The 12912-nt window shown below is 43.2% G+C and overlaps 1 protein-coding gene across 1 annotated transcript in view; it reads right to left on the bottom strand.

Annotated features, from left to right (window-relative positions):
- naalad2 (N-acetylated alpha-linked acidic dipeptidase 2) overlaps positions 1-12912 on the bottom strand; it is a 59642-nt gene that overhangs the window by 15831 nt on the left and 30899 nt on the right. Inside the window, exons 6-9 of the mRNA XM_080730900.1 lie at positions 12166-12246; positions 11659-11764; positions 5850-5943; positions 5437-5532 (exon numbers count right to left, since the gene is read on the bottom strand). Coding sequence (XP_080587026.1) covers positions 5437-5532; positions 5850-5943; positions 11659-11764; positions 12166-12246 — 377 coding nt within the window. The remainder of the gene's footprint in view (positions 1-5436; positions 5533-5849; positions 5944-11658; positions 11765-12165; positions 12247-12912) is intronic.

Raw genomic sequence — 12912 nt, 5'->3', positions numbered from 1 at the left:
TTAGTTTGGATGCATTGCTTCTATCATGTCCAATTAAAAATAAATACATTACATATACAGAAATCTGCCTTCTCCTGTATTGTATTAGTGACATTCATTATAAATAGTAAAATAACAGGACAGAGCAAAAAAGGCCTCTGCAAAAAAGGCCTCTGCAACTAACCTAACCTAACACACACTATGTGTTAATGTTGATCAATATAATAATGTAAAAATACAAAGTTAAGTAGACCTAAGTAAGAAATAGTAAATACATTGTAATAATACATTGAAGGGGAAATGTAGGAAAACAAATGCAACTCAGCATTGAATTTATGGCAAACATTTTGCTACTCAACCCTTTCCAAATAATATACAATTAAGAAGTGGGATGTTCCACTTAGTAAGAGAAAGAATTAATGACATATATATTTTTTTAAAGCTAGAAGACTCACCTATTATAGTAACCATGTGAATTGCTAATAATGTTATGGGTCAGATGTGTAAAGATCTATCACATTGTATTGTTCTTTTCAGACTCAACAATAATAATGATGATGTTACTTAAATGCTGATCAATGTGTGAATCTGGCTCTTATCAGGTGTGTGTTTTCTCTCCCTGTCCTGTGCTGTCCTCAGTTAAACCAAGACAGTACTGTTGTGACCAATGTGGAAAAAGCCTTCAGCTCAATTTATTATCTCAAAGTAGACCAGAGAATTCATACCGGAGTGAAGCCATTCAGCTGTGAACAATGTGGGAAGTATTTTGCTCGTCTGGACAATTAAAAGATCATAAGCGTTCACATACTGGAGAGAAACCTTATTGTTGTGACCAGTGTGGGAAAAGATTTGTTCAAAAGGGGATTTTAAAAGAACACCAGAGAATTCACACTAGAGAGAAGCCCTATTGCTGTGACCAGTGTGGGAAAAGCTTTACTCGATTGTCTTATCTCAAAATACATGAACGAATTCACACAGGAGAGAAACCGTACAGCTGTGTCCAATGTGGGGAAAAGTTCAGTTTAACGGCTGCTCTGAAAGTACACCAGAGATTTCACACCGAAGAAAAGCCTTACTGCTGTGAACACTGTGGCAAACGTTTCACTGTAAAATCTAGCCTCGTACAACACAAGAAGATTCACACTTGAGAGAGACCTTACTGCTGTCACCAATGTGGGAAAAGGTTCACTCTGAAGACGGCTCTGAAAAGACACCTGAAAATCCACACTGGTGAGAAGCCATATACTGCTGTGTCCAGTGTGAGAAAAGGTTCAGTGATATTCATCATCTCAAAGCACACCAGAAAAATCACACTGGAAAGAAACCTTATTGCTGTGACCAGTGTGGAAAGAGCTTTCCTAGACTGGAACATATCAAAATACACCAACAAATTCAGACCGGAGAGAAACCTTATATCTGTAACCAATGTGGGGAAAACTCTGTCAGGTACATGTCTACCGTTAGAGGCCACTGGCATGAGTGCCTTTTTAGCTCTGTTGGGGCTTGGTGAATGTACTCTGTTGTTGTTTTTTTAATTATTATCTTTGTAATGTATGGTCTTCTTACCCTGTGGGCCTTGAGCCTGTAATAAAGTATTGCTGTGCAGTGTGAGTGTCTGATTGCATGTGATCAGATAAAGACACAACAGAGGCCTTTTTTGCTCTGTCCTGTTATTTTACTATTTATAATGAATGTCACTAATACAATACAGGAGAAGGCAGATTTCTGTATGTATGTAATGTATTTATTTTTAATTGGACATGATAGAAGCAATGCATCCAAACTAATCATTGTAGTATTTAGGACCACAATAACAAGGAGTAGTCAGGACTTTATGTTATCATTCTAGCCTAGATGTGATTGTACATTTGTGCTGTTTACATTTTTGTCTCATAAATTATTATACTTGAATCTTGAACCAAACTAACCTGACATGATTTAACATAAGTAATCCACTAAGCCTACTAGGTTTTATACTGTGTGATGTGGTGGACATTTCTGTAGATTACGAGTTGATTGGGCAATGTCCATGTCTAGGCCACATATATTGTTATGTTAATATGCTTTAACTACTTAGAAACTGGCACCCATTGGTCATTATCAATTGAATAGGCTGATATAATGCTCTATTTCCCCTAGAGCAGCTACATAGTCTCAAATAGATCAAATAAATGATAATTGTCTGTTCTGTGAAAGATAAGAGTATGTTGTAACTGTCTGTCCAATGGCAGCTGTGAGTTAGGTCATGTTTTGTGTTCCTTTAACCTAACTCTTTGAATTAGCTTGGCTCTCTTAACTCATGAATGCAAAAGCAGTCTTCTAAAGTAACCATAACAATGAATTTGCCTTTTAAATCATGTTAAACCACAAAGCAATAAAACACTTAGCTTCAACTCAAAATAGTAACCTTGACTTAATGTCTAGTGAACAAATGGACTCTTTAGCAACAAGAAAAGGCACACAATAACTCCACACAACTGAGTTTTATATAGAAATAAATATTTATAGAAAATGTAAACAGTAAGTATAAATAAATGGATGGATGGATGGATGGATGGATGGATGGATGGATGGATAGATCTCAGAGTCACTTAATGACAATTATAATAATTTGTGAGCCTACACACTCACACAGACCCTAAAAGCCAGCAAAATGAAATACTACCTAAGTTAACCTTAACTTGTGTCAGACTTGAATTCAAATGCAAGAGCAGCTTTATATAAATGTAGTAGTAGTAGTGTTATGAGAGGGAAGGTGATGTTTGTTCAGACTAGCAGGGACTTAGGTGGGACAGTTAACAAAGCATTATCCAGTTTCTGTCTATTGTTGATCCCTCCCCCCACCACCACCCTGATTGGTCCATCAGAGTCATTGTGAGTATTTAACATGGCTCTGTTTTAGCTCCATGACACAGTCATGACACAGTTCCATGTGTGCAAGTTCCTGAGGCTGAACTCTCTTCTGGACTAAAGGTGAAGTATAAATAAATAGATGGATAGATAGATGGATAGATAGATAGATAGATAGATAGATAGATAGATAGATAGATAGATAGATAGATAGATAGATAGATAGATAGATAGATAGTAAGTAGGTTGATGCACCAATTGATGCAGGTCAGAGTTGTCATATCTAAAAAAGAAGGTAACATTTGAATTCCCCATCAAAAAATACATACAATAGACATCCAATTTGTTTTTGAGATGGATAGGGTACAATTGGCAATTATAAAATACCAATTGATGCAGGTTAGAGTTGTCCTATCCCAAAAAGAAGGTAATATTTGAATTCTCCATCAAAAAATACATACAATAGACATCCAATTTGTTTTTTAGATGGATAGGGTACAATTGGCAATTATAAAATACCAATTGATGCAGGTTAGAGTTGTCCTATGCAAAAAAGAAGGTCATATTTGAATTCTCCATCAAAAAATACATACAATAGACACTTTTTTTTTCTTTTTCGCTGCCTTTTTTTCGCGACCTCGTCCATGGACCCGTCCACGGCCGGCCGTTTGCGTCCACGGCCGGCCGTTTGCGTCCGCGGCCTCGTCCACGGCCGCGTCCACGGCCGCGTCCCCGGCCGTCTGCGTCCACGGCCGCGTCCACGGTCGCGTCCACGGCCGGGACGGCCGGCCGTTTGCGTCCGTGGACGCGGCCTCGCGTCCACGGACGTTTTTTTTCGCGGCCGCGTCCATGGACGCGTCCACGGTCGCGTCCATGGACGTGGACGCGGCGGCCAGCGGCTGTCTCTCCTTTGTTTAGGGCCCGTGGTGTGGGAGCACATGAGCACACAAGGGTGTCTATTGTTATTACGTTGGGCTCGTTGCCAGTGGTTAAAGGTCCTACACCATGCATTTAAAAATAATTTATATAACACTGTTTGTGTCCCAAAAACGTTTTTGAAAAGGTTTGAGGCTAAATTACCACTCCTGAATACAGAGCCCCTGTCATTTCTGCCTGGCTTTCAGAGCATTTTCAGCTGCAGTACCACCTTGTCCTGAGTGGGAGGACTGCGCTATTGAGCCATTTTTGGCCCCACACTCCTCCCCACCTCCTGCTCAGCAGGCCTGCCCACCCCTCCCCAACCCTCTCCCAGCTCCTCCTGCCTCCTTCTCAGGCCTGCCCACCCCTCCCCAACCCTCTCCCAGCTCCTCCTGCCTCTTTCTCAGGCTTTGTGACATCACAAATCTGACATTTCACAATCAGGACCGTTCTGAGACATGCTAACATAGATCTTCCCATAAACTGAGAAAGACACAATGGTCAGAAATAGGACTTTGTGAGGATAGAAGTTGCTGGTGGGACACCAAGAAAATACATAAAAATTGGAAAAATTAAAATTCATGGTGTAGTCCCTTTAATTAAAACTACAGGAGAGAGAGAGAGAGAGAGAGAGAGAGAGAGAGAGAGAGAGAGAGAGAGAGAGAGAGAGAGAGAGAGAAGAGAGAGAGAGAGAGAGAGAGAGAGAGAGAGAGAGACCCTGAGTTAAAGTTACTGTTGTAGAGTAGTGTTTATCGATATCGTCCATATCATATCGTCGTTGTCGAGTGGAAACCTTGTATGTCCAAAACCGTTTGTTTTGTATTTATCATTTAAAAAAGTATTTAAACTAGTGAAAACAGACGATCTACAAGTGTGCTTGTAGATCTGCTGTTTTCACTACTTTTGTGCGATGGCCTGAAGCAGGGCTTTGCTTTGCGAAAAAAATGACAAATTTGAAACTAGAAAGATACGAGGTTTCTGCCCGACAGTGACGATATAGTATACAGTATAATCCATTTGTAACCTTTTCTGGTTCATTGGCCCACTTGTTGAAACATATGTTGAAAGTGTTTGCGGTTGGGATGTAACGATACATTTTAACAGTGATATAAGATACGCATCACGATACATGGTTGACGATACGATACATGGACGATATTGGTTCATTCATGTCGATACGATTCAATGATTTAAAATCGATATAGTAGCTATTCAGCAAAGAAATTAAATCTGCTTAAAACGTGTAAAGAATCTATCGTTATGGAAGTAAATGCTGTGATTATCTAGCAAATCCATGTACATTATATTTCAACACATATGGACAAACCCTCCTTCACATGACCACAGAGATTACACACATGTATCGATAGACCAAGAGTAGCTATATGGAATGGAACGGTAATTAGACCCTTCTTTTTAATTTTCCCTCTTAAAATTGCCAAATAGGCACAATACTCATTCGATACAATCAATTATTTGCATTGCAAAATGATTCGATACCGATTAGCACATTTTAAAACCATATACAAAGTCAATACGGTACGATATTTTGCTTTTGCAAACGATATTGTAGAATAGATCATTGCAAATTAAAATCGATGTTTCGATTCAGTTACTATATCGTTACACCCCTCGTTTGTGGCCCATCCATCTGCTTAGAAGCAGTGTTGTAGATGTAGAGTGACTTACTGGGCCTTGAAGTCCTCAGTGAAGCCTGGGCCAATCCTGTAGGAGATGTTCAGAGCGCCTTTCCATCCGTTGGGTGGGATCGGTCCCCCCATGTTCCTATTGGACGGAGAGTGATAGAGATAGATGACACTGCAGTTTTCACCCATGTCTTTCCGTCCGTCTGTCATTCTGTGATCTGCTAATCTCATGTATCGTTAGAAAGAACCTCTGCCCCGAATTATTCTAATCCATCCATCCATTCATCTTCAAACCGCTTATCCGGAGTCGGGTCGCGGGGGCAACAGCTCCAGCCGAGAGCTCTGAACTTCCCTCTCCAGAGCATCATTTGCAACTTCCTTCCTGACTGCACAGATTATTCTAATGTACATTCTAAATGGCACATTGATACAACGTATCATATTTAATGTGTTTACTTCAGCAGATGAATGGCGTCATGGTAGCCAATGGGATGCACCGGAATCTTGGGAAGGCCCACCCCCTCCTCGAGGCTGGATCTGAAGGTGTAGTCTAGAAGAGAGGAGAGCATGTTACACACGCACGCACACACACACACACACACGCACGCACGCGCGCGCACGCACGCACGCACGCACTATGGCGGCTTTTCCGTGCCACATGGACGTTGCTACACTCGCGCGCACGCATTCGATTTTATCTGTGTTGTACTGAACGCATGAACGTCTCCTGTCATTTTCAAATGGCTTTTGAATCAGAACGCGCAAACGTCGCCGGCACGCGTCCCTGTGTGCCTTCTCTTTTGTGCCTCACAGGGGAACGCGAGGTCGCGTAGTGTTAGGCGTTTGTGGCGAACGCATGTGTTAACGCACGCATACATCTAATGGCCATGTGGCCATCATGCGTGAGACGACACGGTCAAATGCAGCGCCGCCATGAACTGTACGCGTGATTGACTTGTTGCTCTGCTCTGGAACGCACGTGTGAGATGTGTGCCACCCATTTGATTCTCAGCGCTAAACCTGCGTGTGTGTGTGTGTAGACGTGTATATCAAATAAAACATCCAGACGTTCATGCGAGCATGCGTTGGTCTGTCTCCACTGTGGGCTGCATGCTCTCTGTGCTCCTTGGCTGACGTAGCAAATTTGCTTTATATAGGCCTATTTGAATTGGGATAAAATACAGACCCTCAAGGACCACCGGTGGTCCTTTGGTGAGTTGGTGGTCCTGGTGGTCCCCCCCCCAAGGACCACCGTTGGCCAAGGACCACCGTTGGTCCTTGGGGGAAGTTCCAAGTGGTCCACAGCTAAATTATGGAGAGTTGTTAACCAAATGGATCTTTTAAATCTTTAGAGTATAAAGTGAAACCAAATAGATTTCGTTTCATTTTCTGGAAACACCCCGCCATTCCGAATATATTATTTATTATTATTTGGGCGATGATGTGATGTTGAAATGTAACTTTCAGATCAGCGCATGCATGAGTCACGGCCTTGCGCCCTGCTGGTTGGGACTAATATATTAAGTAGAAGTGTGTTGTGTTTATGGACTAAAATAACAGATGCTGGTTATTTTATTTGTTTTGCCCATTTTTATATTTGCATTTTAACCAAATGTTTTAATCCTTGACTGATTGAGACTATACATATTTCGTTAATTTATTTATATTTATTTATTTATTTATTTATTTATTTAACTGTTTTTGTTTTGTTTGGTGTTCCTAAGTTGAGCCCTTCGGAATGGCTGCCTTCTGGTTAAGTTGTCAGTTAAATTGCTTTATTTATTATTTGTTTAGTTCTGTTCAGTTATGTTGTGTTTAGACCTTTATTTCGTTATTTGTTTGTTTTGTTTAGTTGTTAACTTTAGCTCTGAGCAGCGGCCTGGCCTGCCGGGCTCAATTTGTCACGCACATGTCGGGCTTTGGGCTGGGTCGGGCTTGAGAAAAATAAATAAAGAAAAAAATTGGCAAGATCTGTGCTTTGCATCCCGGCCAGCAGCAGTTCCAGTGAACGGGTTTTCAGCGCTGCGGGCAGAACCATCTCCGAGCGAAGGACATCGTTGAACGATTTTCTTCATCACAATTTATAAGATCGGTGAGTACAGCCTAGCCTTTAACTGTTGGCAATATATACCCAATGGCCAACGTAGAATGTAGTCATCTTGGTCTCTTGTGATCTTATCATTTATTTATAAATGTATTTTATTTAATTTCAGCTGCTTGCTGTCTGATTGGATTATTCGCCGGTGCGGCCTCCCGGCGCGGCCTTGCGCCCAGCGCTGGATTTTTGGGACTATTAAACTGAACGAATAAGTGTTGATTCATACAAAGAAAAGTGCTGTGTTACGGACTAAAATAACAAATGCTGTTTATTTTATTTGTTTAGCCTATTTATATACTTTAATTTAACCAGGGAATGGGAATGTTTCGTTGCTTGACTGATTAAGGCTATTCATTCTAATATTTTATACACATACTTAACTTGAGATTGTTTATTTTAATTGCACAAATGTCGCACAACGCAAACTCAAAGGATTGTTCATTGTTAAATTGTCCTCGGGAGTCGGGACCTGTTTCACAATTGAATAAAGACAGTTGGAAAGGGGTATCATGTCTCTGTTCTTCACCAATATTTAAAATGTAATGAAAACAAAAGGCCGCCGCTACACACACTCTGCAATTAAGCTTGTTTAGAAAAATGTCGGTCTTCGGGCCGGGCCGGTCTCCAATTGTCAATTATGTATCGGGCTTTGGGTTAGGGTTAGGTTACATTAGATTTCTGACCATTCTGGCCGCCTCCTCCCCTCATTGATTTAATTTCTGATCACCCCTCCCTCCATCGCACATAGTGTATTATTTGTGAGGAGTTGCTCACATTTAGATGAAAGGAAAGTGCTTCTGGAGTCACTTGTATATCATATATAGGCTATAGGCTAATATAATATAGGCCGATGTGTGGGTCTCTCGCCCTAGCTCGCGCGCGCTGCTCTCTGTGCCAAATCATGTCCAAATGGAGACGCTTTTGCGCAGCGAGTGAGCCAGCGGAGGGCAAGACGAGGGGCAGAGAGAGAGAGAGAGAGAGAGACGTTGTCCTCTTCGTAGATATTCATATCTTGCTAAAGTATTTTCTGTCTGGTTTATTGCTGGTAGATTTTGCGAGACTCTCCCGCCGCCGCTGGTTTTATTTTTTGATTGCCCGTTTACGAACGTTGACCGCTGATAAATAGGCTAATGCGGCGCTTGCGGGGGTCCTGCGGTTACACACAGGGAGATGGAGGAGGTATTATTATGCAGCTTGGATACATTCATGTCCCTGGACAGACGTGCACGGACGATTCCTTGTTTCGGATGACAAAGTGCAGTGCGAGCGCAAACGTATCAATTAAATATGCAAGAATGTGGCAACTTCACCCCTCCCATTCGCACGACTAAACCGAATTATATTATGAGAATGTGGCCTCACCATTTAGGCCTACTGCTAATCTGCATAGATTCTCTGCCATTCCGCCATTTTTTTTGTACCATGCATGTTCCAAGCTCCTCCATGCTCCGGTTTAGATAACTACTGTACAACGCATTTGCCCTTCGCAATAGGGCCAGGTCTGTCTGTCTGTCTGTCTGTCTGTCTGTCTGTCTGTCTGTCTGTCTGTCTGTCTGTCTGTCTGTCACGCAGCAATGCATGCATGCGCTCAGCGGAGAGGCAGCCCCTTGCCTAGTTAGTAAAGCCTGGTGTGCGAGGTTACCTAGTTAGTAGTATAGTAATAAGGGTAATAATAACCCCTCCCCCTCTCTCTCTTTCCTTTAGTTGTCTTGTTATAGGCATATAGGCATAAAACGTACGGCTAAAGTGGATCAATGGATGTTTTATAATATAATAGGCCTAATCATATCTTTTAATTACCTCAACATTTTACTTGAGTATACAGTATAAGTAAATCTACTTAGTTACTTTGCCCCACTGCGCCCAGTGAGAGCAGAGAGAGAGAGAGAGAGAGAGAGAGAGAGAGAGAGAGAGAGAGAGAGAGAGAGAGAGAGAGAGAGAGAGATCTCGGCAAGCGCCGAGGTCCATTTGGTTACCAACTGTCCAACTCCATCATTAATAAGCTGGGGATTGTGGACCACCTCAAGCCTCAAGGACCACTGGTGGTATTTGAAGCAGATGATCAGATCGTGCAAAACTCGGAATACCCCGAAACGCTTTGCGTGGTGTCACAGGCGAGAGAGATGAAGCAGGGATCCCCACAACCTTCATAGATTCCATATAGTTTCATTGTTTGACAGCACAATCATTTTTTTTGCGCAGCCTCCTCGCCAGCAAAGCATGGTGCTTTAAAACGGCGAAATTAAACAAATATAGGCCTATTCGCTATATAAATATTTTGTTCGTGGGCCTGTGTTTCGCCATTAATAGTTCTCCTTGGCTTTATTTATTTTTTCCTATAGGCCTACGCCAATGTAATGTGCACAGGAGTATTTTAGTTGCACAAAAAACAACCGCTCGCCCAGAACGAACCAACGGCGCAGTACAAAACCAAGGCAGGCAGGGTCCATTTGGTTTCATTTTACGCTCTCAAGAGTTAAGGGTCTATATAGTTCCGTTTGGTTACTCTCCATATTTTAACTGGAGATCACCTGCATGGAAACCCTAACCCCTCAAGGACCAACACAGCACTGGTGGTCCCCGGACCACTGGTTGAGACCCACTGCTGTAGACTCAATATACTGTAATCATATCGAACAAAAATAAATACCCTATGAATTCAATGAAATGTCGGCTTGACAAGTGTAACGCTGACACTGCATGTGTAATGGATGTGTAATGAATGGATGGATGAAATAATAAAATGTACTTTTCATCATGTCTGTTGCTAAGGTATGGCAACATGACTGGTGTCTTGCACGCACGCGAGGGCGCGCGTGCAAGACACCAGTCATGTTGCCATACCTTAGCTTTTGCTGAACTGACGCCACTGGTAAACCCCGACTCTGCAGGGTCTCCAGCGAACAAGACAGCGCTGATTTGGGACAAGCGCTAGAGCTGCAGGCAGCTCACCCCGTGTTGCGTATCTATAGCAGATATACAAGCTCATAGCGTGGTGAATTGCGTGAGCTTGTAGCTCTGATATTTTCAACGCGCGTCACCATCGTACGACGAATAGGCTGATTTTTAACAGCACACAGCACAGAAGAAGCAGCCCGCAGCACGCTCACCCTTCGGGATTTAAACCACGCTGACAGATCATGATACAAAAATTATGATTTGTTTTAATGGTTGTAGCCTACTACTTTAACCAAATAATAATAAGAATAATAGGCTTAAATCTGATAAAATAGCCCAAAGGGAGCCACATGATAAAATAGCCTATATAAGGGAGACATTTTCCCAGCCGGTCACAGTGTCCGGTGCCGGTGGACTTTATAATTACCGGCCAATTAAACATTTTAACGGTAATGGCACAACGTATGCTTCGCCAATATCTTTATACAGACAGACAGACAGACATAGAGAGAGGGGGGGGGGGAGAGAGAGAGAGAGAGAGAGAGAGAGAGAGAGAGAGAGAGAGAGAGAGAGAGAGGTAATGTTCATGAATCATGGAGACTTGTAGAGGATTGATTGAATAGCCATTAGACACCTGGCACCCCCTCAAGAACCACTGGGGGGCCCCGGACCACTGGTTGAAATCCACTGTCAGTAAGAAAGTAATGACGTGCTGCCGTGCATATCACCGAAAAAAAAAAAAAAAAAAAAAGTAGGCCTATACCTCTGCCCTCATGAAAGTCAGGCAAGACTGACGTTAACCTTTATTTTATTTAGAACATAAGATGAAACCAAATGGACCCTTGTGTTCATGAATGAGTTAGAGCTTAAAATGAATAGGCTACAATGAAACCATAAGAATCACTGTACATTTACAGACATTTTTTATTTATTTATTTTTTTACAAGACGCGTCACGCGTACCTCCGTGGCTGCATGGCATCGTTACAGGACACGGGACGCGTACCATCGCAGAGCAATCGTGTGCACCACGAGTGCCACTGGAGCAGAACTAACGCATGCATGCACGCACGCATATGTAAACAAAAAGCCATGCTGCACCCGTGCGTCGCTGCGCTGAAGAGGCACGGAAAAGCCGCCATACACGCACGCACGCACGCACACACACACACACACACACACACACACACACACACACACACACACACACACACACGCACACACACACGCACACACACACGCACACACACACGCACACACACACACACACCTTTGGCAGGGTAGCCAGGCGTCAGAGGGTCTCCGGCTCCGTTGAGGTTGAGAACGTTTCCTCGCTGGGCCCCGCCCCCTGGCAGATTCCAACCATCCGGGTACGGCTGCACGCACACACACACACACACACACACGCGCGCACACGCGCGCACACACACACACACACACACACACACACACACACACACACACACACACACACACACACACACACGCACGTGCACGCAGGCACACACACACACACACACACACACACACACACACACACACACACACACACACACACACACACACACACACACACACACACACACAGAGGTAACACTAACGTGTAGAGTACACAGTCACAGAAAGAAGAAGCCATGTCATATGATATCACGAGTGTGTGTGTGTGTGTGTGTGTGTGTGTGTGTGTGTGTGTGTGTGTGTGTGTGTGTGTGTGTGTGTGTGTGTGTGTGTGTGCGCGCGCGCACATGCGTGTGTGGGTGTGTGTGTGAGACTGTACCTGCACGCCAACAGCGCAGTAATCTGCCGGGTCTGAGAACATGATGATTCCTTTAGCTCCAGCTAACATAGCATTCTTTACCTGAGAGAGAGAGAGAGAGAGAGAGAGAGAGAGAGAGAGAGAGAGAGAGAGAGAGAGAGAGAGAGAGAGAGAGAGAGAGAGAGAGAGTTTGTGCTCAAGATGTACAGCATGGGTCTTCAACAACAGGGGGTCCTCAGAGTTACAACAGGGGGACCTCCAAATCTATGTGTGATACCGAGTGCCGCGCTGCGAGCTTGTAGATCTGCTATTTTTCAAAATGTGTGCAATTCTTTGAATATATTACTTTTTTTAAGCCAACATTTGTAACTCAAATTTTGCTTCTGGGGCATCGGTGGAACTAAATATTTTGAGATGGGGGTCCGTGGCATAATTATAATTTTTTACATATAATTTTGGGGGTCCTTCACATGAAAAAAGTTTGAGCATCACTGACGTAAAAACAGACTTTTTCAAGATTTTTCAAAAATAGCAGATCTACAAGCTTGCAGCGCGGCACTCGGTTCCACGCTGTAAGCTTGTAGATCTGCTATTTTTCAACAGTTAAAGCACAACAATAACGCATTGAATCCTTGTACTCAGGGCCCAGCATTTGGTGCGACATCCCTGCCAGGCACCCAAGGGTGCAATGCCGGCCTGACAGCGTGTCGCGGCTTCGAGTCCCTCCGACGACCTTTGCTGCATGTCACTTCTCCAGGGGGCGGTATC

This window comes from Nannobrachium achirus, assembly GCF_963921795.1.
Source record: "Nannobrachium achirus genome assembly, chromosome: 8".
In the NCBI taxonomy this organism is placed as follows: Eukaryota; Metazoa; Chordata; class Actinopteri; order Myctophiformes; family Myctophidae; genus Nannobrachium; species Nannobrachium achirus.
This window is presented reverse-complemented; position numbering and strand designations above follow the sequence as displayed.